The following is a 27,072-nucleotide window of genomic DNA, read 5'->3' on the forward strand; positions in this document are numbered from 1 at the left end:
ATCCCCTTTTTTTAAAATTTTTTTCAAATAATTTCCCTTCATTAATACCCAATGAAATGCATACATGCCTCATACTTTCAATGCTATGATAATAAGGGATTTTCATACAACACAATTAAGCATGCTTTACATAATTCTAAGAAAATTACACATGCTTCCATATATCATTTCTAACAATTTATCAACACAATATACATAGAAAATCAACTTATGCATACTTTTCATACAAATCAACTAATACATAAAATCAAGAACTTTGTACACCACAATTAAATTATTTAGGGATAATCAACACCAATTAAACATGCTAACAATAATTATCAAGAAATTAACTCACATAGGTACAAGAAAACATGAATTAGAGACCCCTATCTCAAGGAGGATGAAAAACCTCTAAAATGGGTCTCAAAACCGGAATCCCCAGAGTGCACTAAAACTGAAATTGCTTATATGGATGTGAAGATCTCGCCGTGCTCTTCGAATTGCCGCAAACGGTTTCCAAAAATTCCAAGTAATGAAGGAAGAATCTAGGATTGAAATTTTGAAACCAAAAGAAGAAAAAAAGAAAGTCTAAGAATGGGAGAGAGAAAAGCGTATGGGAGAGGAAGAGAATTGTGAGGTAAATGGGCCTTTTGCCCTTTAAAAGATACTATTGGTAGACCCCACCAAAATTAATTTATTTTTTCTTTTTATTTTAACCACAATTATACATATACCCACACATAATATTTTTTAACCACAAATAACACATTAAATAAAATAAATGTGATGCAAATGAATTCAACTAAAATTTTCATACACCACAATTCCGGCAGCGGGTCCCACACGAGACTGTCCAGCCCGAAAATTGAAAAAAAATGCAAAAATGACAATTTTGCATTTCAAAGAGTCCTGAACTCAATGAAATGCCCCAATCAATTCTCAGGCACAACCGGCACACTCCACAGTGTCCGGTACGCAAAACGGCAAAAGACAAAAATGCCCTTACAACGATAAAAATTTCGAAAAATGGTGAAAAATGGAAACATCACATAATTAGTCTCTTGTAGTCTAATATATAAGAGATTTGGAGTGGGTAAGAGAGACATTCTAAAATTCATACAGAAAATAGGGGCTGAAAACTTATAATATCGGATTTTACACCTAGTGAAAACTTTCACCAGATTCCAACCGTAGACGTAGGCTATTGCCAAACCACGTATAAATTTTTGTGTACGTTCTTTGTTTTTAATTTTATGTCAGTGATTCTTGGTTGAACTTGAATTCGTTGCATTTGCCATAACCGTTTACATTTTACATTTTATAGTGAATGAATTAACAAATTTATCCATATGAGAAGTGCAATAGACAAGTCGATCCTTGGCTCCTGCTCGATGATTCTTCAACTGTGTGAGACACTGAGACAACACCATCCAATCATCTGACCCAGAAGCAAAAGCAGCCAATTGATCTCTCTTCTTCTCTGCAATCACTGGCTTCACTCTGTAATTGCTATGTTCTTGACAGAATTTACAGATGGAAGAACAGGGGGTTCAACCATTCGTTTGGAGCTCGATCAAGCATGGTGTCTTTGTTTTTGAGAATGAAACCACCCACTTCATTGAATTTCTCTCTGAGATTATATTGAGTTTCGTAGATTTTGTCGCATTTCTTGCATTGGACCTGTCGTGTGATGGTAGAGATTGACGAAACTAGGAAAGGCATGTACCCTGTTTGTTTGTGTCGAGTTCAGCATTTATGATACTATGTAACCTTTGAAGAGCCTTCACTTACATGGTATACACAATTTAGACTCCACTTATATTTATCCCATAAACAACCATGCTATATAGACAGAAATAAGTAGCTGAACATGCTAGTAGATCCATTTGTGGCCATATAATGAATTCATGTGGGATCTAGACGGGTCTCACATGAATGCATCAAATGGACAAATATGACTCGGTTAGAGTCTTCCTTTCATAAGATGAAAATTGAAATACTACTGTCTTCAATTTTCATCTTACGGATTGAAAATTTGAATAAAAACACTAGAGCAGGCTGAGATATATTTATTGTTCAGATTCAAACCTTGTAGCATTCGTCTACAACACAATTGATTTGAAAGGAAGGATTTGATTTTATTATATACAAGATTTTAATTTACTGAAATTAGATTCAAAAGTCTGAGAAACATTTGTTACAAACCTTATACAACTAGAATTTTTTTCTTATAATTTAGTTGCATCTTTTTATTTGGAATCCATACATAGATGGCTTTTAATCAATCTAAACATGACGTAAGAACTTGAATCATAGTTATAGAACTTAAATCTAAACTGTACTCCTTCGATAACTAAACCTAAATCCATTCATTTTAAAGCATTCAAATAGAACCTTAAATACAATCTAAAATTTCAACAAAGAGAACATTTTCTATTTCACTCTCGTTGTACCACACTCCTCTCTCTCAATCTAGAAAAAATTCTGCAAGAGCGTTCATTATCCATGACATGAATCGAAATAGTTAACTGTTGGAGTACCCTTAATGACCGCGACGACAGCCAACAGTTGACAAATGCTTCTTGGTAGGAACTTTCTTCGGACCTGTCCTGGGTTTCACACCGGGAACATTATCTAATAATATCTCCAGTTTGTCAAGATCTTTCATCCACAAAGACGTTGGAGTTGCATCTTTCAAATCATCAATTTTTTTTTAAGCATATCCGTAGCATCACGTAGCCTCTCAATCCCCTCAGCAGTAATGTCCCGTAATCGCATTGAGAGTATGTATTGATAATCTTCTATAGAAACTTCAGCTTCAGGAGTTTTTGTTTTCTTCCCAAAAGTTTTGAAGCATTCGCTTTCAACTGCTGTACCATGCATATCAGCGTCCGTGAAATTGATATCTTTCCTTCCCAAAACTCAGTTATGAACCTACGTTTGTTATCCATTTTCAACACTTCCATTTCAAAATTGTCCACACGTTTCTGCATGAAATTATTTCCTAGTTAGCAACCATGTCCACAAAGTAATCAAGAAATTCAAGAATCTGCAATTTAATTTCATTTTTGACCAACTTGCCTTCCTTTTCTCGTAGAATTCAAGTCTTATAGCGAAGAACTCCTCCAGAACTGCAAAAGGAAATAAATGAATTTACAATAAAGCGATAAACTAAATTAGTCTGTAATATCGATTTCATACTCTGTTCAGGGGTGTCATATTTCTTGATCACGCCTTTGGGGTCGAGTAAGTGCATGTTACTTGTGCTGATCGTAGTAGTAAGCTCAAATTTCTTAAGCAAACCCACTTGCTTGGCCAATGTCAAGTTCTCCTCGGATAAGAAGACTTCAAAATCTACACTAGTTTCAACAATGCGCTCTATGTAATCCTACAACATGAAAACTATGCTATAATTATTCCAATCTTCCAGTAAATTTTTTGTTTATATTAATGCATCAAGAGCTACCAAATTTACCACTGAGCCATTTTAAGAGTATCTCCTTCTCCCCCATGATAATTCAAGGTGTTCAACTTCCTATTGGGACAATAGTAGGTGTGTGTGTGTGTGAGAGAGAGAGAAAGTGTTGCTAACAACAATAAGAAGAAAATATATATATATACCTCGATGAATGGATCATTCCCTGTTATCATCAATTCCAGAAAGTCTTTATAATCTCGAGTTGATACTCCTATAGGTAACTCTGTAATCCGAAGTGTAGTTGCATCGACTTCCTCTATGATTCCACTGATAGTGTATTCCTTTGCTGCCGTTTTCTCAATAGTTCCTGTAAATCCTTTGTACCATGGTTCCATTGGCTCCATTGGCTCACCATTCAGTAAACGCCTCACATTTGAAACGATGTCCCTTGGGTTATAATTTGGGATATCAGAGCTCAATCCAGCCCCGACGCCTTTACTTCCATTGACCAGAACCATCGGTATAATTGGTATGTACCTGAATAATAAGACAGATTAGCTTGTCATATGCAATTACCTACATACTGATCCATTTGTCACTGGCAAAAAATCTCACCAACTAGGTTCAATAGATTTCCCGTCTTCAATTAAGTAGTTAAGCATAATATCATCGTCTTCGGAGAACAGGGACCGTGTGATAGGAGACAGCTGGGTACAAATTTGCCAGACTTTACCATAATTCTTTCCTCCCTGTAAAAGAACGAATTAACGTAGGAAATGAAAGTTAAAGCAAACATAATAACTTTTAGTATCAATTTGGAGAGGTGAAAGTTGTTTGTTCGGCTCACTAGGTAACGAGTTCCAAATTGGCCATTTGGTTGAAGAAGGTTTATGTTGTTGGTGCCCAAATAATCCTGTGCCATGCCAATAATGGTACGGGCAGGACCCTTCTTACTGTGAAGAAAATTAGAATGGCAAGTTACATAACCAGAGAACGATGAAACATGTAGTTCCTTGTCAAAGATCAGCTCGAAAGCACAGAAAAGGATCTTTCTTTGATCTCGTCTCAGGCCGTCAACCATTGAAGGAATCGACCACTGAAGATATTCCATCGAAAACAGTACAATAAGCTCCTTGTTGACAAAGTCACAAGCTTCTCCTTCTCATCAAAGGTAAGTACCAGGCTGCAAAAACAATAATAACTGCCTTCGGCAATAAATGATCGAATTTATATTTCCCATGATACTGTTACTTGTTCCATCACGATTCTGGCATTCACAGGATCATATATACCATTATAAAGAGTCATGACAGCAAATATCATATGCATATGAAAGCTGGATATTGAAAATTATTATTACAATTTTTTTTTTTTTTTGCCTCTAACTAGGTTTGTTAATGTATTATGCAATTAATCAATGATCCTGTTGCAACTGAGACCAGAAGATTAAAATAAGAAATGCATTTTCTGATTTTAAATTCCTAGGCTTCCAAAAATTTCATACATAAAATGTTTCCATTGTATTTCACACTCTAGATATTTGAATTTTAGTTCACCTTAATTAATACTTCTTCTTCCTGAATGGGACATCTAAAATGGGACTGTAGTAGTATTAGCAACTACAAATAAATAAATAAATAAATCATATCAAATAAATTAAAGTAGAACAAAGACTACACTGAACTTACTCGGACATCAAGTACTTGGGAACGTGAAGGAAGGAGTTGTCCGTGTTTTGGTCTCGGACCAGTGATTTTGCTTGAATCTTGAGATTAGGTCATGTTGTGTGATTCAATTCTGTGAATAACGAAGAGAAAGATTATGGTTTTGCAATTAGGGTTAGGGTTACCAACCGTAATTGCAAAATGGACTATATATGGGCCTAGTAGAGTAAGTAGATGGGCTTGGAAATGTTTTATTTTAGGGTGAGATGGTCTCTTTATCTCTGCAATCAATCTCAAGACAAACCCTAACACACGCGCGCGCGCACACACAAAACACAATTGTGCTACTTTACAATTTTCAATTGCCTTCCAATTCAGATCTATATATACCCATAAACTTGAAAATTGAAACCAACCATTATGAATTCCTTAACAACATATGATGAATCTTGGATCAATAAGGATCAAAAGGGCCGTTGGGTTGAAGCTGTTTGCAGAGTCCAAGATAAGTGAGATAAAGAACTCGATCTTTGGCACCTGATCGATGATTGTTGGTGTGTTTGCAGAAATACTTCAACTGTGTGAGATTACAACACCCAATCATCTGACCCAGAAGCAAGAACAGCCAATTGATCTCTCTCTTCTTCTCCACAATCACTGGTTTGACATTACTGCCCTGTTTTTGACAGAATTTGCAGATTGGAAGAACAGGGTTCAACCATTCATTTGGAGCTCGATCACGCATGGCGGCTTTGTTTTTGACTATAAAGCCACCCACTTCGTTGAATTTCTCTCTAAGATCATATTGAATTTCGTAGCTTTTTTCGCATTTGTTGCATTGTACTTCTCCTGTGATGGTAAAGATTTGTTGGGATTCAAGATGAGCAAGACTCTGAACGGTGGCTCGGCGAGGGCTGGCCCACGGGAATGGTGGCGGGACGGTTTCGCTCTTTCCCGGACGCCAATAAAGTATGGGACGGTTGCGCCGTGCTGGCGGTGGAGTTGCATTGAACATGGGTGTAGAACGGAGGAAATGGGGTGGTGGTGGTGGTGGAATTGGAGTAGTGGGAGTAAAAGATGAAGAAAGAGTTAGCTGCAGATCATGGTTATGATCGTCTTCTTCTGAAGATTTTCTCTTTCTGTTAATAATTTCTTGGTCGGTGGCCATTTCGTGCTCGTTGTTCATCGGTGAAAACTACTTTGCGTAGGACAAGAACAGAACAAGAGAAAAGAATGCAAGAAACAATGAGAAGAGAATTATAGGGTTTTTGAGAGTGTATACATATATAATATAACCAAGGGCATTGTGGTATTTATACCTCTCAAAGTGGAGTGAGGAAGTGCCAAAGAAACAGGAGGGCGTGTTCATTTCTTACTGATAATAAATAAATAAAAGAGAATATATATATATATATATATATATATATATATAATCCATTGAGATTTTTTTTTTTTTTTTCCTAAATTAATCCATTGAGATTGAATATTAAGACATTCTATTCCAAACTATTGAGTTCAATTTGACTTATAAACCAACGTACAAGTTCATAAAGTTGATATACATTTAACGTTGATATACGGAATATATATATCATTCACTTCATCAGTGTTGTCTGAAGTAGGAGAGCCAACTTTTTCTTCACTCACTATTGAAATCTTATCATCTTCCTTGCCTATTCTTCACAATGAATAGCCACTTTTCTTATTAAATGGGGATGCCCTCATCTTCCTCACTCTCTTCTTAGGAGACATCCCTGAATTCTCGAAGAGCTTCAAAGCTTCGGTCATCTGAGACTGATTATTAACCGACCCTCTTTTCCTTTTTGCTATTGGGGGTTTGGCTGATTTGGCATTTGCTGGCTTTCTCCCACCCTTCTTTTTATTTTCTCTGCTGTTGTGGCTACCTCTACCTCAAAGTCTTCGTCGCTAGAAATCTCTGTGGCAGAATAGTAGGATGCGGACAAATGCTTCTTCTTAGCAACAACATCAGCTTGAACTTGGGGCACTTCAGTTTCCATGACTGAACAAAAAGTCAAAATGTTAATTGGGACATACAAATCAGTATTGTTAAGCATGCACTCATGCAAGGTAAATGGTCTGCTACTTCACCTCAATTAACAAATTAAGGAACCATCTCAAAGGGCACATGATTTATTTTACTGCACTATTTCATTCAGATAGTGCGTCAAATTTTACTAATAAAGAAAAACTGGTCCCAAAGTTTGTCACACTGGACAAAATATATGAAGGAAAGAAAAATATTAATCTCAAGAGGCAGACAGAATTTACCTTCGCTTTGATCTGGAGAGGACTCGAGTCTTTCTTTCAGCTGAAGGATTTCATCATTGTCATCTTCATCTTTCAAACCCGAAGAAGGTTTTTCCTGCTGAGGATCAGAATAATAATAATAATTCTATTATTAACCAAATTCAACTGTGAACATAAGACTTCATTTGGGGATAATAAAATGAGATCTGATTGTGATAAAATAATCTAATGAGGTAAACCTTTTGAGCTAAAGCTTTCTTTGGACCTGCCTCGGGAACATTATCTGATGGAGAAAAAATTATTCAAGTAACAATACTAAGAGTTGACACAGTTTAAAGCCATGCTACCACATGTTATGAAAGAAAGATACATTAAAAAAGACTTGCAACTTGCCGGTTTCCATTGCAGAACTAATTGGTGTTTCAAATGTTTTTGCACCAGGTTTTGCACTGCTGGCCTTGCTATTATTCTTCAGTGGGTTCTTGGGTGCTTGTGACGCTTGTATGAGTTCTTGAGACCAGCTTCATTCATTCATCTCCTTTCTAGCCCCCTCTCCCTGGGCATCACCCTTTTCTTCTTTCTGAATTATGCACAAAATTAAGAGAATATGCTATCAAGAACCATAGAAAAATATCACAAAATTTCATAAGCTTTCAGTTCATACATCAAATTTCCTGTCAAGTTCATCCAGATCATTCATCCAGAGACTTTGGAGTTGCTTTTCTCAAATCATCGACCCTTTTCTTAAGCTCATCCCTTTTAGCACATGGCTCCTGAAAGTTCTTAAGAGATGAGGTCCCAATTGACATTGAGAGTAGGTATCTGTAATCTTCTGCATCATCAGTGGCATTAGAAATTGTTGCTTTAGGAGTTTCTGTTATATTCCGGAAAGCTGTAAAGCCTTTCTCTCGCAACTTCACAAACAGATCAGCACACTTGCCGCTCACAATGATCTCTCCTTTCACAACCCCAATTATGAACCTAACTTTGTTTTCAAGTGTCAACAATTCCATTTCAAGATTGTCCAACATAGATTTCTTCACAAAATTATTTTCTAGTTAGCAACCATGTCCACAAAGCAACTGGGAAATACAAATGTCTACATTTTAATTTCATTTTTTACCAACTTGCCTTCCTTTTCTCATAGCATTCAAGTCTAATACGAAAGAATTCCTCCAGAACTACAGAAGGAAAGAAATGAATGGTAAGTAAAGCAAAGTTATATATATGCGAGATAAACTAAATTAGTTAGCAGTATCAATTTCATACTTTGTTCAATGGTGTCATATTTCTTGATCACGCCTTTTGCGCCGAACAGATGCATGTTACTTGCGCTGATCGTAGTAGTAAGCTTACTTTTCTTTACCAAATCCTCTTGCTGGGCCATGATCAAGTTTTCCTTAGATAAGATGACTTCAAAATGTACAGTTGTGTCATCATTGTGCCCTCTGTAATCCTACAACACAAAAATTCTATATTAATATATCAAAGAGCTACCAAATTTACCACTGAGCCTTTAGGCGTATCTCCCCCCTCAGACATGATAGGTTAAGGAATTCAAGTTCCTATTGGGAGAATAGTAGGTCTGTTTGTGTGTGAGTTCAATCTGTTCAATACTCTTTGGATATTTATACATAGGAGGAAACTGAATGGAACAAAAATAAGGAAATAAATAAATAATAAGTAATGTGCAAGATATGTCCATGTACATTGACAAAGTATAAAGTATTGTACATTCTCACCTAACATTAAGATGCAGCACTGTTATATCTGTGTGTGGTCGATTTAATTTGCATGTGTTGCGTTCTTGGTGTCATGCCGGTGCGTCTCAATGTAATAAGGTTATAAACGTTGTCTCTTAATGTAATAGGCATTGTGTCTCCATGTAAAGTGTTACATGTACGTATTCTATAATGTTTCAATACCAATATGGTGTTGCTTTATATAGCCTACAGTCAGGGATGGAGCCAGGATTTACTTTCAGAGGGGGCACAAAGTAATTCTTTACAACTTATACACTTACATGTATAAAACAATTCAGTCCCAAGGGTGTTTTAGAAAGAAAAAAAAAAAATTCAGGGGGGGCATAAGTAATATTTTACGAATAATATACCTAAACATATATAAAATTTAATGGGCCAGCGTGGGCCAACGGGGGGCACAGCCAACATAGGGCAAACTGTACCCCTCCAACAATGAATTTTGCATCCACTACGGACTGTTGTCTAATAATTGTTTTTCAACGAACTTTTGTCTAGTGATACTTTCTCTACCTTTCAAAATGGGAAGTGAAACGGTTCTAGTGATACTTTCTCTACCTTTCAAAGTGGGAAGTGATGATTCAAATCTTTACAAGGGCAAATGGGTGTCTGGGGTTTCAAATTTTGCACTTGTTTAGAATAGTTATAATATTTGTTGGGTTTATGGCAGCATATGTGGCCGAGTGTGTGGTGAGCGGGTGCTAGACATTGGGCGAGATGCCACATTGAGCGAACCTGGGTAAAATGAAGGTGAAGTACTTATATGAGGCCTTTTGGGGTAAAACCCAAGACCAAAACCCTGTGGGATAAATGCAAAGCGGACAATATCATACCATGTAAGCCGGAGCCCAGTCGGAAGTGTGGCCAACGAGAATTTTAGTCCCTTAGGGAGGGGTAATTGTGGTGCCATATGTGTGTGGATGTGCTGTGAACGGGTGCGAGACACTTGGCTCTTGGTAGGCTTTGTCTACCTACCTCCATGGATGGCAACTAGGAAAGGTGTACTTTAAAGGGAACAAAAATACATACACACATCACACAGACTCCTCTTCTCCCTATCAAGAATTTCTATGACTGGTAATAAATAGTCCATGGCATCAAAGAAACAAACTTTTCATTATATAAAAATAGAACATTTAACTTACTGAAAATATATATATATTGGAACATTAAACAAATAACTAAGAATTCATATAACTAAATGTATTAAAAGAAATGAATGGATAAAATTTTATTATATCAACATTAAACACTGAACTAATTAATACCAAGTAACAATTCACTTGATCAAACTAGAGACAACTGAATGAGGAGGAGAGAATGGGGTGGGGGTGTCAAGGTATGTGGTTTGTTTGCCAATATCAAGATGCAGGGATAACCCAATTTGTATATATTTATAAGTTCACACTTCACGTATTTATAATCAATCTTTATTTATAGTCTTTATATATATATATATATATATATATATATATATATCCTTAAAAATTATTTTAAGAGTTATGGTTTTTTTTCAATATATCCAATTGGAACTCAATCCAAGACCAAAACTTTGTACAGTACCATGATTTGAGTATGGATTAACCCCTCCAACTAAAAAAAAAAATTAAACTATTGAAGGCTTGGGGCAGGTTAAGGTCATTCAGAGCCATCAGAATCAGGGGGTTTGGCTTTTGCTATTGCGGCTACCTCTACCTCAAAGTCTTCTACCCCTCATCTTCCTCACTTTTGTCTCGGGGGATATTATCTGAGACTACTTATTAGCCGACCCTCTTTTTCTTGTTGCTGCAGGGGGCTTGCGACTACTTATTAGCCGCCCTCTTTTTCTTGGTTTGGCTTCTGCTGCATATTAGCCAGGCCCTCCTTTTCTTGGTTCTGTGGGGTTTGGCTTCTGTTGCTGCGGCTACCTCCACCTCTATGTCTTCAGCGCTAGAAAACTCCGTGTCAGAACAGTAGCCTTCAGCAGCCCCGGCTTGAACTTGGGGCACAGGCACTTCAGTTTTCATGACCGAACAAAAAGTCAAAATGTTAATTGGGACACACATATCAGTATTGTTAAGCATGCATGCATGCAAGGTAAATGGTCTACTTCTTCACCTCAATGCATGCATGCAAGGTAAATGGTGTATAATTGAGTCAGACTACTCAAGAATTATCTGCGTTAGCACTGCTTTTTGTTCATTATATGTATTGAAGGAATAAAGAAAATTTCATTCTATGAAAACTAAATAATACTACGTAACAATTTACTCGATCGAAACCAAAGGCAATTAAAACACTTTTTTTTTTTTTGATAAGTAAGAAATGTAGAAAAAGCAGTCAAAAGGGGAGCACATCCCAAGAGAACTACAAAAGGCCAAAAATAGTATCTAAGCCTTCAAAGAGGCCAAAAAATCAACAATAATCACCCTTTAAATTACATGAACTAATCACCCTTTAAATAAAAGGGCAATAAGTTCACTTTATTGCTAATCTTAATCATCAAGGAGTCTATACTTCAAATGTGGCAGAAAGTAGAGAAAATTGCAAAAATTTCCTATACTACTAAACATTTGCAAAAAAACAACTTACTCTTTTCCGACCCCTATCATGTCACTTAGCTTCTCCCTTTGCAAGAGTAAACCTATATTGAAAAGCACAAAATTTATAGGTGTCACATAACTTATAAATATATATGGACACTTGATTTAAATATTTTCAAGCACTTTAATTCACATCTTACCAAAAAAGAAATGTATTTGCATTCACAACTTATCTTAGCATCATATCAGAACAATATAATAACTAATTGCTAAAGAAAGCGTGCAAAACCTAAATAAAAAAAATATATCATTAAATATTTTGAAGTAAGAAGAAGAATAAGATTTTAACAAAAAAATAAAAAATAAAAAATAAAAAATAAAAAGAAGAAGAATAAGAGTAGTTAGCTACCTGTGATTGAGGGGGCATGCCTAACCCTTAAAATTGCCGCAAACGATAACCCTAATAGAAAGACCACCCAAGTGAAATGGGTTTCACTCAACTTCCTCTTCTTGTCTATAATATACACATTAAGAGAGAGAAAAATAAATAAATAAAAATCACCATGAAAATTTATGGTTTCAGACCAAAAAATATCTATAAAAATTTCACCCAAAAAAGAATAATAAAAAATAAAATAAAGCAATGAGGAGTCAATGACACAATAATATGCATACTTTCTCAGATTGAAAAAGACCGAAAATGAAAAAACAAAGTACACAATCTCATGTGCTTGTATTATCAACAATAAAATAAGTGAGATAAAGATAATTTGTGACTTGTGAGGGTTCTGATCAACAAATATGGCAAATCTTGCAAACTCAAAAGCTAGCTCCCTAGATACAATTCATCACCGCAGAGAAAGAAAGTAATGTAAATAGAGAGAGAAAGGAAACGAACTGTGGAAAGTATTACTTCATACCAAGTTTTCAGTAGACTGGGATGACTTCCCGGCGATCTAGGGTTCCGATACCGAGTGAGTGAGTGAGTGTTGTGTTTCTCTGTGGAAAAGGAAGAGGGTGAGGAACTAAACAAGCGAGAGATGTCTGGTCAAACGTACCATTCTGGACAACCTACCAGTCAGTTTTAATTCGTTTTATTTATTTTTTATTTTATAATTTGATCCGAGAAAAATATTCTTTAAAAAAAAAAAAAATCAAAGGTTCCAGTCTCAGGAATACCAACTAAGAAAGAAAAAAAAAAAAAAAAAACAAAATTTCAAAGGTTCCAGTCTCAGTAATACCAACTAAAATAAATAAATAAATAAGAGGACAGATTTCTGTTCTTAGATAATTAAAAATAGAAAATGGTACAAAAACAAATTCTTGCTTATTTCAGTTTTTTTAAAACTCATTGTAAAAAGGCTTATTTTTAGATAATTGTCTTTTATTGTTCTCTGAAAACTGTTTTCTGTTCTGAATTCTTAAAAACTGTTTTCAGAATTACAAATTAAGCAACCCCGACTCACTGTGCATTTCACTTTATTGTGATTTATTAGAACTGTGCATTTCACTTTATTGTGATTTATTTGCTAATAAGCAAATGGAATCCCGAGGACTGGCTGAGCTCACAAGCTTATTCTCTAGACATATGAAGATTTGGTATATGTGGGGTAAATTCTCTAACTTGGAATTTGAAGGTGGACTATGTTTAATTGTGGCATTTGTTGGATTGTGAGGGTTGGTTTATAATAAAAAAGAATCAGAAAAAATGGTACTATTGTTATTCAAAGCATTGAATTTTAGAAAATGGTGCTAATGTTATTCATTTATCGTTTTCTTTCATGTCCCTGTCTGTCTTCTTGGGAACCATATAGCATGCACCAAATGAAATGTATGGATAAAGTAGTTATTTTAAATTTCTAGCTTTATATTTATATAACAAGTCATTAAACGAAAGAAAATGGATTACATCACAATATTAATGTTCAAAGTCACCACAAATCATCAAGAACCATATCTGTTACAAAAATTTTGGAGAATGTGATGTATGCTAACTTTCCATTAAGTGTATATTCCTCAATAGCATCAGTTTGCTATAGATCTTGATTCCATTATGATTTGCAAAAAAAAAAAGCCAATAATGTGACTTTCTCTTTCTGCAGATCATTGTGATGATCTTCTTCAGAGAAAATAAGCTGTAGATCATTGTGATGATCTTCTTCTTGTTGCAGGGTGTCGGTGGTGGAATAGTGGGACGACGAAAAGGTTAAGAAAGAGTAACCTGCAGATCATCATCAAGATCTTCTTCTTCTTGGGACTCTGAGAATTTTCTCTTTCTGTTGATCATTTCTTGCTCAGTAGCCATTTCGCCTTTGTTCTTCGTGGGTGAAGACTATGTAGGACAAGAACAGAGCAAGAAAGAGAATGCAACAAACAATGAGAATACATGTGGTTATGAAAGAAAGCATATATATATATATATTAGAGATAGATGTGAAGAAACAGACTAACAGAATATGGACCAACTTTTCAGAAATCACTATTTGATAGTTTTATTCACTATAAATACACAGCAGGGGAGGAGAGTTCTGCTGTTCATGTTGATTTTAACTTCAGGGCTTGCTGGTTTGCTTGCAAGGTTGCGACTTTGGCAGGTTTCAACCCAAATCCAACCTGAATCTAACCCATTTTTCCCAGGGGTTTTGGGAAACTTTCCCGGTTGAGTTGAAATAGATTTGAAGATTTTAAACCTTGATTTGAGTATGGATTAGCCAGTCTAACAATCTGTTGATTCACTTGTGTAATTCTCCAACAGCTTTGAAAATAAGTCAAACTATTGAAGGTCGGGTTCGGTTGGATTAAGGTCATCCAGATCCATGAGAATCAAGTGCCAAATATGAAGGTCAAGCAAGAGTGAGATTACTCATGCACAAGGTAACTTCAGTTAGCTTTGATAATTTCAGTACAAAACCAATAATACAATGTTAAACTGAAATGGAGGGGAAATAAGTTCCTAACCCACCTACAAATCTCTCTCTTCAACAAAGTCAGGGTCATCAATTGCCTTCCCAGTGTTGGCTATCTGTGGTCTAGCTCTTGGTGCCAGTTTCATTCACTACATCACTAGTGTCTGAAGTAGGAGAATCGGTTTTTTCTACACTTGCTCTTGAAATATTTTCCTCATCTATTCTTCTCAAAACAGAGCTACTTTCCTTATTAAATGAGGATGCCCTCGTCTTCCTCACTTTCTTCTCAGGAGATTGCCCCGAATTCTGAGGAAGCTTCAAAGCTTCGGTAACCTGAGACCGCTTATTAGCCAGCCCTCTTTTCCTTGTTGCTGCAGGGGGTTTGGCCGCTTTGGCATTTGCTGGCTTTCTGCGTCCCTTCTTTTTATTCCTTGCTGCTGCGGCTAGCTCTACCTCAAAGTCGTCATCGCTAGAAATCTCCATGACAGTTGACAACTGCTGCTTCTTAGCAGCATCATCTTCATCACTAGAAATCTCCGTGATAGTTGACAACTGCTTCTTCTCAGCAGCATCTTCATTGCAAGAAATATCCGTGACAGTTGACAACTGCTTATTCTCAGCAGCAGCCTTAGCTTGAACTTGGGGCACTTCACTTTCCAAAACTGTGAACAAAAAGTTAAGAAGTTGCTTGGCACATACACATATCCTGATTTATGCAATCGTCTCAATTAACAAATTAAGAAGCCATCTCTCAGACAAGCATGTGATTTATTTTACTGTACTATTTCATTCAAACATATTGTCAAACTTTACTAATAAAGAAATCCTGGTCCCCAAGTTTGTTACACTGGACAAGATGTATGAAGAAAAGAAAATATTCATCGTAAGAGGCAGATAGAATTTACCGTCAGAGTGATCTGGACAGGATTCTAGATTATGAGCAGCGAGTCTTTCCTTTAGCTCATGCACTTCCTCATTGTCTTCTTCAACTTTCAAAACCGGAGAAGATTTTTCCTGCTGGGCATTAGAATAATAATAATTATTTACCAAATTAACCTGTGACCATAAGAATTCATTTGGGGAGAACAAAATGAGATCTGATTGCGATATAAAAATCTAATGAGGCAAACCTTTTGAGCAGGAGCTTTCTTTGGACCTGCCTTGGGAGGTTTTTCCTGCTGAGGATCAGAATAATAACAATAATATTTACCAAATTCAACTGTGACCATAAGAATTCATTTGGGGAGAATAAAATGAGATCTGATTGTGATATAATAATATAATGAGGCAAACCTTTTGAGCAGGAGCTTTCTTTGGACCTGCCTCAGGAACATTATCTGACGGAGAAGAAAATATCCAATTTACAATACTAAGGGTTAATTGACATAGTATAAAAAAACCATGCAATCATATATAGTGATATATCTAAAAACGACTCCCAACTTACCTGCTTCCATTGCAGAACTAATTAATGTTTCCAACGTTTCTGCGCTAGGTTTTGCACTGCTGGCCTTATTATTTTTCTGTGGGTTGTTGGGTGCTTGTTCAAAGTTCTTGAGACTAGCTTCATTCATCACCTTACATTTCATCTCCATTCTAGCCTCCTCTGCCTGGGCATCACCCTTTTCTTCTTTCTGAATTTAGGTACAAAATGAAGAGATCATGCTATAGAATCAAAAGAAAATATATATCACAAAAATTCATAAGCTTTCAGTTCATACATCAAGTTTCCTCTCATGTTCGTCAATATCATTCATCCACGCTGACTTTGGAGTTGCTTTTCTCAGATCATCAACCTGTTTGTTAAGATTCTCTCTTTTAGCACATAGCTCCTGACCCTTCTCAAGAGTCAAGGTCCCAATTGGCATTGAGAGTAGGTAATCATAATCTTTTGCACCATCAGTTGCCTCAGAAACTGGTGCTTCAGGAGTTTTTGTTATCTTTCGAAAAGCTGTAAAGCCTTTCTCTCGCAACTCCACAAACAGATCAGCACACTTCCTGTTCCTCACAATGATCTCTTCTTTCACAACCTCAATTATGAACCGAACTTTGTAGTCCAATTTCAACAATTCCATTTCAAGATTGTCCAACATATATTTCTGCAAAAAATTATTTTCTAGTTAGCCATGTCCACAAAGTAACCAGGAAATTCAAATATCTCCAATTTAATTTTATTTTTGACTAACTTCTTGTGCCTCAAAGTCTTCATCGCTAGAGATCTCTATGGCAGTTGACAACTGCTTCTCCTTAGCAGCAGCTTCAGCTTGAACTTCGGGCACTTCAGTTTCCATGACTGTGAACAAAAAGTTAAGAAGTTGCTTGGGGAATAAACACATCCGAATGGTTAACCATAAATGCATGCAAGGCACATGTATACTTTTGTGAATGTTTTTCTCATTTCCTGATTTATGCCATCGATACAAATTAAGGAACCATCTTTCAGGACAAGAACCGGATTTATTTTACTGTAGTATTTCATTCAAACAGACTGTCAAATTTTACTATTAAAGAAACACTGGTCCCAAAGTTTGTCACACTGGACAAGATATATGAAGAAAATAAAATATTAATCTTAAGAGGCAGATTGAATTTACCTTTGGTGTGATCTTGAGAGGACTGGAGATTATAAGCATTTTCCTGCTGAGCATCACAATAATAATTCTTTACCAAATTAACCATAATTCATTTGGGGAGAAGATAATGAGATCTAATTGTGATATAATTTAATCTAATGAGGCAAACCTTTTGAGCAGGAGCTTTCATTGGACCTGCCTCAGGAACATTATCTGACGGAGAAGAAAATATCCAAGTTAGTTGATTGACATAGTGTAAAGCTATGCTATCATATATTATGAATTGAAGATATATTAAAAAGTACTCCCAACTTACCTGTTTCCATTGCAGAAGAAGTATTTGATGTTTCAAACGTTTCTGCGCTAGGTTTTGCACTGCTGGCCTTATTATTTTTCCGTGGATTTTTGGGTGCTTGTTTGACGTTCTTGAGACCAGCTTCATTCATCACCTTACTTTTCATCCCCATTCTAGCCTCCTCTGCCAGGCCATCACCCTTTTCTTCTATCTGGATTGTGCACATAATTAAGAAAATATTCTATAAAGAATCATAAGAAAATATATAAAGCTTTCAATTCATACATCAAGTTTCCTCTCAAGTTCGTCAAGATCATTCATCCACAAAGATTTTGGAGTTGCTTTTCTCAAATCATCGACCCGTTTGACAAGCATATCCCTTTTAGCACATAGCTCCTGACCCTTCTCAAGAGTCAAGGTCGCAAGTGGCATAGAGAGTAGGTATTTATAATCTTCTGTATCATCAGTTGAATTAGAAATTGGTGCTTGAGGAGTTTTTGTTATATTTCGAAAAGGTGTAAAGCCTTTCTGTCGCAACTCCACAAACAGATCACCTTCCTTCTTCTTCATCAGAATGAACTCTCCTTCCACAACCTCACTTATGAACCAAACTTTGTTTTCCAGTTTCAACAATTCCATTTCAAAATTGTCCAAGATAGATTTCTGCACACAAAAAAAAAAAAAAAAAATCTCTTTAGCAGCCATTTCCACAAAGTTACCAGAAAATTCAAATATTTGCAATTAAATTTTGACCAACTTGCCTTCCTTTTCTCGTAAAATTCAAGTCTTATATGAAAGAATTCCTCAAGAACTGCAGGAAGAAAGAAATGAATGGTAAATATAGCAAAGCTATATGCATACGGGATAAACTAAATTAGTCTGTGAAATCAATTTCATACTTTGTTCAGGGGAGATATATTTCTTGATCACGCCATTTCGGTCGAAGAGGTGCATGTTACTTGTGCTAATCGTAGTATTAAGCTTAAATATCTTCAGCAAACCCTCTTCCTCGGCCATGATCAATCCTCAGATAAGATAACTTCAAAATGCACAGTTGTGTCATCATTGTGCTCTCTGTAATCCTACAACATGAAAATTCTGCTATAATATCCAATCTTCTTGTAAACTTTTTGCTTATATTAATGTGTCAAGAGCTAACAAATTTAGCCCCAATCCTTCATGGGTATCTCCTTAAAGTGTCAAGTTCCTAGTGGAACTATAGTAGGTCTGTGTGTGTAAGAGTTGTAATGTTGGTACTAACAATAAGAAAGAAAAAATACCTCGATGAATGGATCTTCTTTGGCTTTATCATTCCCTATCATAATTGATTCGAGAAATTCTTTATAATCTAGTGTCGATTTTCGGATTGGTAATTCTGTAATCCGAAGGGTAGTTTCATTGACTTCCTCTATGATTCCACTGACAGTGTAGCTAACCCCTATTTCCTTTGTTGCCGTTTTCTCAATGGTTCCTCTAAATCCTTTGTACCATGGATCCATTGGCTCCATTGGCTCACCATGCAGTAAATGCCTCACATTTGAAACAATATCCCTTGGATTATAATTTGGGATATAAGAGCTCCATCCGGTTCCAATACCTTCACTTCCATTGACTAGAACCATCGGTATGATTGGCATGTACCTGAATTTAACAGATTAGCTCTAGTTATCTTTAATACCTTCATTATCTACTGATTCATTTGTCACTGATAAAAGAGCTCACCAAGTAGGTTCAATAGATTCCCCATCTTCATTTAAGTAGTCAAGCAGAACATCATCATCTTTGGGAAACAGGGACAGTGTCATAAGAGACAGCCGAGTGTATATATACCTAGGACTAGCATGATCTTTGCCTCCCTGTTAAAGATGGGGAATTATCTAAAAATGAAAGTTACAGCAAACATAATGATTATTAATATCAATTGGGACAACAAAAAGTTTTTTGTTCGCCTCACTTGGTGACGAGTTCCAAATTGGCCATTCGGTTCAAAAAGGTTAATGTTGTTGCTGCCTACATAATCCTGTGCCATGCCGATAATGGTACTAGCAAGGCTCTGCTTAATGATGAGCCGAATGCTCCGATACATAACCAGAGAACTGTGCAACTTTTAAATCCGTGTAAAGGCCCCGCTTGAAAGAGCAGAAAAGGATCTTTCTTTGGCCTGGTTTCAGGCCATCAACCATTGAAGGAATTGACCTCTGAAGATCAGCCACTGAAAATGGTATAAGTTCCTTGTTGACAAAGTCTCTATATTTTATAAGTTTGTCCTTCTGATCAAGGTAAGTACCAGGCTACAAAACAATAAGATGAAATTAGAAAACATAACTATAAATATTAACTAAGAAAAAAAAACTATAAATATTGGCTGTTTTAATCCAAACTGTCATGTGACGTCCAACCTCAAAATGTCTGAGCCAATTCTTCCTAGCTTCAATCTTCTTCTTACTAAAAGCAAGCTCAATCGCGTCCCCATCTTGCTCATCTACCCAGACAAAGTCTTTCTTGTGCTTTTCAATATCTTGGAAGTATTCTTTTCCTTCTATAGATGTGCTTGTTCCCAACCCCTGCCAGGAAAGAAAATGTGTTACCATAACGATTATAGCAATTAGACACAAAATACAAAATAAGAATAAACAAACCTTATAGTATTTAATAGACCAGCCACTTGCATTTCCCACCAAACTATCCTTCCATGATTCATACTCAGGCATGGAATAAAAGCATAATATCCTATTTCCTTTAGTAGCTGTATGACAAAGTTGGTCATGTGTTTTAAATTTAAATATAAACTTTCTTTTTTAAAGAAATCAAATACAAATTGAAATATTAACTAGTTCATGAGCATGGCAGACCTTCACAATTGGTGTAATGAACTCTACTAAGAAAGATGGAATTTTTAACAGTGATGGCCAAAATGAATGAATGAAATTAATCAATAACCCTTTAATGTGGGAACCGTCATGATCCTGCAAAAACCACAAGTCTATCCCATCAGTAAGTCCATCCCCCTCAAAAATGAGTATATCTCATAATTGTAGTGGAGGGGTAAAACAAAAAAAAGTAACCTGATCAGTCATGATCATCAAGTGGCCATATCTCAATGGCTCCACACTGTTATACTCCTTCCCCTGCTTAAGTCCAAGAATCTTCTTGATGTTCCGAATTTCAGCATTCTCCATTATCTGTTTATGGCTTGCTTCCCTCACATTTAGCAATTTACCTCTCAATGGAAACACACCATAGCAGTTTCGCCCAACTACAGAAATCCCAGCCATCTGTAAGAACTTATGTTAACTCCCCAATTCTCAAACCCAATTGACAAACTGAATGGAAACGTTTTAATAAAGCATCATTTTACTGCTTAATAAAGCATGAACTTACTGCAAGAGCCTTAGCCGAATCTCCTTCCGTCAAAATCAAGGTACATTTATGAGAGTTCTTCCCACCAGCATCATTAGCATCCTCAAGTTTAGTAATTCCAGTGATTCTTCCTTTCTTTATTCCATCGGTCATTTTAAGATCTTCTTTCTGTTTGAATTCTGCCCATGACAGAAGCCTTTCCACCAATCCAGACTTAGCAACTGCAACAATGTTGACCGACAAATATCAATTGAGTGCTCATAGAAGGTGTAAATTGATATATTTTTTATTTATAAACATCTAATAAAATAATGGTGCAAACCTTTTTTCAAGAACGCTTGTGAGATTTCGCATATGGACCCAAAACTGATTCGGCGAGTAATTAAAGTCTCTTTTGTTTGAGAATCAAATGCAGGGTTGTCAATAAGAGCATTGACGAACACCCATAAATAGTTCTTCACGGCATTTGCTCCGAGGTTGGTGGCATTCTTGTTCTTCTTATTTACTTTACTTATCATGTGATTTGAAATTTGGTTGGTAATGTAGTCGACATGAGTCCCACCCCTGATCGTCGCAATCCCATTTACAAAGCTAACCTGTCAAAACCAGCGCATCCACGTAAAGAATTCATAACTAAATAGTAGTTAAATGATAATACACTTCAATTTGATCATTTTTTCTTTTCGGTACCTGCTGAAAACTCCAGTCACTTAAACTCACGCAAACCTCCCACCTCTCATTGACCTTTTCCGCAATCCTAATGAAATTACTGAATCTCATTGGCAATCCCAATTAAACAAAAGAAATATAAGGATGATAAATAGAAAGATCAAGGAGAGAACCTTGGGAGTGGTTCGGGTTTGTTCTTGGAGGCAGTTTGTAAATACAAATCGACATAATCAATAAATGATTTTACAGGAACTTGTTGCCCATTTAATTCAACCTTCACAGTCTTTCCAAGGCATCCTGCTAAATCGATCACCCTCTTTTTCATCAGCGCAACAGCGTCATCCTCAAGATGGGTCATCTTGAACTTTGCCAAGTCGGGCTTAAATGAAATCTTAGTCCAATTTTCACCCTCGTTGCACTCCGTTATAACAGGCTCAGATTTCTTTCCCATATTGTTTGAGAAAACCTTCAGATCAACAAAACAGTTTTATACCGTTAGCATGCATATATAGATGATATGGTTAATTTTTTGAAGAGAAGTTTTAATTTCAAATCCAATTTGCAGCAGCAAAGACATTAAAGTCAACCCTTATTTAACATTAAGACCCTTTTTATCCGAGCCTAATACAAATTCTAGGTTTAACTGATTAAAATTTTCTTATATCCGAAACTCTATATTAGATTTAAAGTTTTTGTTTTTACGAAACCAAAAATTATCATATTTTTTGGGACATCCAAAAGAAGGTGACTGACGAAGTGTAAGAGACCAAAAATAGAGGTCTGGGAATTTCATGACTGCATAGAAACACAACAGTACTCAAATCCTAAGCAAGCAAATACATCAAATTCAGAGCCGTTAGAACAGCAAGCTCAACAAGAACACTGAAATGAACAAAACAGTGACTAAGAGGACCAAATCAAAGAAGGAAAAAAAATTTGAAAAAAGGGGGGGAAAACTGCAGATGGAATAATAGAAAAATACGAATCTATTTATGTGAACACAAAACTTCTGAACCCCTATTAAAAAATTCAGTATCAAAGTTAGAATTTGAATTCACAATTTCAAAATAGAACACCATTAAGAAGATTAGTCATAAACAAAAATTTTACTTAATAATATAAAGTAGAAGTCTAAATAACTGTGAACCAGATATGTTCATAATTCATGGTCAAATTCTTAGACCTTAAAACAATAATCTTAGCATCTGCGTCTTGTGAACCTCGACACAAGCATTTTTGAAAATTACCTCAAAAGCCTTAATTGAGCAAGCATATATAGTAAAATAAACCTTAAATCACTGTAATTGACAGATAAAATCTTGAACCCTTGAACCATTAAAATCAGCAACCTGCAACATCTCCTGAACCCACAATACAGCAGTTTGAAATATATAGACAGAAACCCAATTGGGAACAAGCACAAACAAGGGTCAAGTATCAGCAATGGTTAAATAAAACCCTAGATCTCCATCTCCTGCCTAATTAAGAATCCAGAAAGAAGAAGCCCCAAACATCCCCAAACATAATAAAGTCTGACAACCAAGGACCAGCGTTAAAACTGACAGTTAAACTAACAAATACTTGCAAAAAGAACAAAAAAGGAGGAACTACAATCAAGAGCAAAATCTAAGAAACCCCAACTCTCCATTTAGAACAAACTTCAAGAACCCATAAATTTAAAAGTAAATAATCAACAATAATACAAAAAATCAGCTTTACAATTGCAAAACCCTCAATCTATAATTGTAAATAATAGACAGTATATAATAACCTTATCAATGTGCCAAAACCCGCCTTCATATAACATTATTCATATGACCCAGTCTTATCTTCAAAGGTGAAGTACATTTAGATGACAAAAATGAACAACTTTTTATATAGAAGTTTGTAGTACTTTTAACTACCAATGTAAGTTGAGAGCCATGGCCCAGTTAATCATATATTGCATAATACATTACTACACTAAATCAAGCACAAAACCTTAGTTTCATCAATTATTTCAATATGTTACACTTATTCCATACCAACCGGACATGGAAGTATGTAATCCAGATATTGTAGTCTGTCCTTAAAATACACATGTAGCTAAAACTGATATCAAACGGGGTCAAATAAGGCATAAATTGAGTTTTGGAGAAATGAACACTTTCACGCAGCAATTTCTTGACATAGTCTTTGGAACAAATTGTTGTCTAACAAAAAAAATTCTATAGGCTAGAGAGGAGGAAATGAATTTATAAGTAAATAATCAACAATAATAATGATAAAAAAAAAAAAAAAGAAGAAAATTCAGCTTTACAATTGCAAAACCCTATAATCAATAATAATAATAAATAAAAGCTTTATGATCAAAACCCTATAATAAAAAATACTAATAAATAAAATAAAATAAGTTACAGTTTTACAATTGCAAAACCCTATAATCAAACATATTAAAAATATATATCAGCTTTGCACCCCCCAATCTATAACTGTAAATAATCAACAATATATATTTTTATTTTAAAAAACCAGCTTTATATTTGCAAAACCATATAATCAATAATAATAAGGTTATAAATTGTAACATTGAAATTCGAATTGATGGAATTGCAGAAAAATAACTCCGAAAATTGAATTAAAATTTTCTAGATTCTAGTTCCAATGGCTTGCAAAACCCTCATTCTCCATCTATGTATATACCTGCTTATACTTCTTCTTCTGCCTCTTCCCGTCGGCAGTCTCGATCACAAACTCCGTCGAGAATATATTCGTGAGCTTCGCCCCATACCCATTTCGGCCACCGGTCGTCTTCTTCGTCGAATCATCGTAATTGCTACTGGTCAAGAGATGCCCAAATATCAATTCGGGCACATACACACCCTCCTCCTTGTGAATCTCCACTGGGACACCATAACCACTATTTTCCACACCGATACAGTTCTGTTCCACATCGATCACCACCTTCAATGAGTCCATGGATGGGTCGCGCTGCTTTTGGTCGGAGGCGTTTACGAGGATTTCATCGAAGATCTTGTACAGGCCGGGGACGTATGCGACTGATCGGCTGACCATTTGGTCGTTCTCGTAGACCCAGAGGGTTTGGGTTTGCTTTTCGATCGAACCCACATAGGTGTCTGGTCGGAGGAGGATGTTCTCGAGTTGGGTCTTCTTCTGGTAGGTCTCTTCGATGGTTTTGCCGGCGGCGATGTTGAAATTGTTGCTGCTTTGTAAGGGGAGTTTGTTTTGGACATCCATGTTGGACGAGAGAGAAAGTGGAAGAAGACACTGAGATGGTGTCTTTGGATTCTAGGGAGAGAGTGTGTGTGTTAGTGTGTGTGGAAATGCATACTGGAGATGAGTTTAACGGTCGACGGGGGAGCGGTTTGAACTAGTTACTGATTTTTTATTTTTTATTTTTGGAAATTATAATTTTATTTGGGGTATGAAATTTTAGAAAGGTTAAGGATTGAAAGGATTTAAATATCTAATTTTGCAAAATTTGGAATAAATTGGAATTTTAATAACTAATACTATATTTGCCTATTTGGAATGCAACGATTTGGTGGGATTTTGAATTCAAAATGAAATTCTTATTGTTTGAATTTTGACAGAATTTATATTTAAATTAGATTTGATAGGATTTTCACAAATTGTAGCTTACTAAATTTGTCCCACAAAATAATATTGCAAATTCAATCAGTGAAGGTAAAATTATCTCGTTCTGTTTTTTGTCCTATATGTTTCCACCCAATCAAACAAAGTCTTAGATTAAATTGTTAGCTTTCTTCAACCACACAAATGAGAAATTATTTTCTTTTTCCAAATTCAAATTTCAAAAAGACTTAATTGTAAACAAGGTGTAAGCCTGTAAGGTAAAATTAGATATGTTGATGCGGAAATCTTCACAACTCGGAATGACGGTGTTTACCTGCAAGACAAAGGGACGTCACCTCGAATGGCACCGGTGGGGTGCCGGCCGAGGACCCTCCGACGATCAAGTTAGTACTTGTAATCATATCACATAATAATTATGTATATTCTGTTTAGGGATTTTTTTTCATACCTTCTTTTGCCGATGTCGATAGTTGATCTTATCTTCCGCTTCTGCGAGATTATAGGAGATTTGTTGCCAGATTTGTCGGGGATATGAATAATCCTTTTGACCTCCTCCAATTATGATAGGATTATTCTTACTCTGTTGAATCACGTCAGATTTCATTATCCTTGATAATGAAATCTAATCAATCTTATCGAAGGTAGGGTAGGTTTATATTTTTCCCTATCAGTTGCCCCCATTCCCAAGCTTGCACGTCTAGCTTTGGGAATGTAAATTTATTTATTTATTTTTTTCATCGACCCCTATGAACAGTACCCGCGGGGTATTATTCCCGCGGGTACTATTCATCTGAATAGTAACTCAGGATTTTTTATTTTTTATTTTTTTTTTTTTGCACCAGAGGGAACAGGGTACTGTTCATGAATAGGAAAATATATATATTTTTTTTTTTGCACCCGAGGGAACAGTACCGCGGGTACTGTTCATGAATAGGAAAATATATATATATATTTTTTCAACCCCCGTGAACAGTACCCGCGGGTACTATTCATGTGAATAGTAACTCGGGAATTTTTTTTTTTTTTTCCTACCCTGGAACAGTACCCCGCGGGTACTGTTCATGTGAACAGTAGAAGATTATTATTATTATTTTATTTATTTTTTTTTTTTTGGCCCTGGGAACTCTTCCCTCGGGTACTATTTTTAGTACATTTGGGTAATCTCCTCGCGGGTACTATTTTTAGTACCTTTGGGTACTCTGTCCGGGGTACTCTTTTTGGTACCCTTGGGTACTCTTCCCTTGGTAAGGGAATAAATTGGACGAGCTTTACTCAGGTCGTCACTCTTTTAATAAGGGAATTAAATTGTATTAGCTTTACTCAGCTCGTCCCCTTTAGTAAGGAATTTTTATTTACTATCCGTTATAGTACAGGGATATTAATTACGGGATTCATTCAGCCCCGGTCCTTGCAGTACAGGACATTTATTTACTATCCCTTATAGTACGGGGGATATTGATTACGGGATTCATTCAGCTCGTGTCCTTGTAGTACATAACACTTATTTACTATCCCTTATAGTACGGGGATATTGATTACGAGATTCATTCAGCCCGGGTCCTTATAGTACAGGACACTTATTTACTATCCCTTATAGTATGGGGATATTTGATTACGGGAATCATTCAACCCGTCCATTTAGCAAGGGAATAAACTTTACGAGCTTTACTCAGCTTGTCCCTTTAGTAAAGGAATTAATTACCACATAAGTATTACACGTGAGGGGGAGGATCGTTTTTTGACCTGACCTTTGTAGGTTAAGTCCTGATCTTAGGCCCTCGTCTTGGTCTTTAATGACCAAACTTGGGGTAACCGGGCACTGATCTTGAATGACCGAGCCTTTGTAGACTTTGGACAATCAATTCTTAGTCTTGGTTGACTAGGCCTTGGTTTTAGATAACCAAGCCTTGATTTATAATAACCAAGGGTTGTACCCTTCCTGTCGTGTAGAGACTAGAAACCCGACTAGCTCGATGTACACTAGAAACCCGACTAGTTCGATGTACCAAGGTACGATCAATCTTTTAAACCTTGTCATCATATGTAGATCGGCGATTG

At 36.0% G+C, this 27,072-nt stretch overlaps 3 protein-coding genes and 1 pseudogene across 11 annotated transcripts in view; 1 reads left to right on the forward strand and 3 right to left on the reverse strand.

Annotated features, from left to right (window-relative positions):
• Positions 1 to 1,785, forward strand: part of LOC132299348 (disease resistance protein RGA2-like) — a 38,020-nt gene extending 36,235 nt beyond the window's left edge. The window contains exon 2 of the mRNA XM_059795887.1: positions 1,307 to 1,785. Coding sequence (XP_059651870.1) covers positions 1,307 to 1,309 — 3 coding nt within the window. The 3' untranslated portion in view covers positions 1,310 to 1,785. The remainder of the gene's footprint in view (positions 1 to 1,306) is intronic.
• Positions 1,786 to 5,374: 3,589 nt separating this feature from the next.
• LOC132299349 (uncharacterized) lies at positions 5,375 to 6,369 on the reverse strand. Its single transcript, XM_059795888.1, has one exon. It carries the CDS (start codon positions 6,248 to 6,250, stop codon positions 5,519 to 5,521), a length of 732 nt encoding a protein of 243 aa, XP_059651871.1. The 5' UTR covers positions 6,251 to 6,369; the 3' UTR covers positions 5,375 to 5,518.
• A 189-nt stretch (positions 6,370 to 6,558) lies between these two features.
• LOC132299350 (uncharacterized) lies at positions 6,559 to 12,680 on the reverse strand. 9 transcript variants are annotated; one of them, XR_009480082.1, is made up of 9 exons: positions 12,535 to 12,680; positions 12,024 to 12,128; positions 11,664 to 11,715; positions 10,788 to 11,085; positions 8,602 to 8,788; positions 7,997 to 8,513; positions 7,572 to 7,912; positions 7,354 to 7,450; positions 6,559 to 7,084 (listed from the first exon to the last, which is right to left on the reverse strand). XR_009480082.1 is itself a non-coding variant. In XM_059795890.1 (8 exons), the coding sequence occupies exons 5-8, from the start codon at positions 7,733 to 7,735 to the stop codon at positions 6,891 to 6,893; spliced, it is 345 nt and encodes a 114-aa protein (XP_059651873.1). In that variant the 5' UTR covers positions 7,736 to 7,912; positions 7,997 to 8,513; positions 8,602 to 8,788; positions 11,664 to 11,715; positions 12,535 to 12,675; the 3' UTR covers positions 6,559 to 6,890. The 9 variants fall into 9 exon arrangements, 5 of the variants coding, with proteins under 5 accessions (XP_059651873.1, XP_059651876.1, XP_059651872.1 ...); XR_009480083.1 differs by lacking the exon at positions 10,788 to 11,085 and having other exon boundaries at positions 7,572 to 7,615; positions 7,703 to 7,912; positions 12,535 to 12,678; XR_009480084.1 differs by lacking the exon at positions 10,788 to 11,085 and having other exon boundaries at positions 7,354 to 7,447; positions 12,535 to 12,679.
• Positions 12,681 to 14,473: 1,793 nt separating this feature from the next.
• Positions 14,474 to 25,015, reverse strand: LOC132299351 (DNA topoisomerase 2-like; annotated as a pseudogene).
• Between the last annotated feature and the right edge of the window lie 2,057 nt (positions 25,016 to 27,072).

Source organism: Cornus florida, unplaced genomic scaffold (genome assembly GCF_030987335.1).
Source record: "Cornus florida cultivar Cherokee Brave unplaced genomic scaffold, ASM3098733v1 CherokeeBrave_3.0.0_Hap2_Chr03, whole genome shotgun sequence".
Lineage (NCBI taxonomy): Eukaryota > Viridiplantae > Streptophyta > Magnoliopsida > Cornales > Cornaceae > Cornus > Cornus florida.

Bases quoted from the DNA above. Each gene is read 5' to 3' on its own strand.
- LOC132299350 (XM_059795890.1), bottom strand. The intron at 7,451-7,571 runs GTTTACCTCATT...TCTGATCCTCAG, and splicing joins AGAAAGCTTTAGCTCAAAAG to CAGGAAAAACCTTCTTCGGG. The intron at 7,085-7,353 runs GTAAATTCTGTC...CTTTTTGTTCAG, and splicing joins CTCTCCAGATCAAAGCGAAG to TCATGGAAACTGAAGTGCCC.
- LOC132299349 (XM_059795888.1), bottom strand. From the start codon at position 6,250: ATGAACAACGAGCACGAAATGGCCACCGACCAAGAAATTATTAACAGA.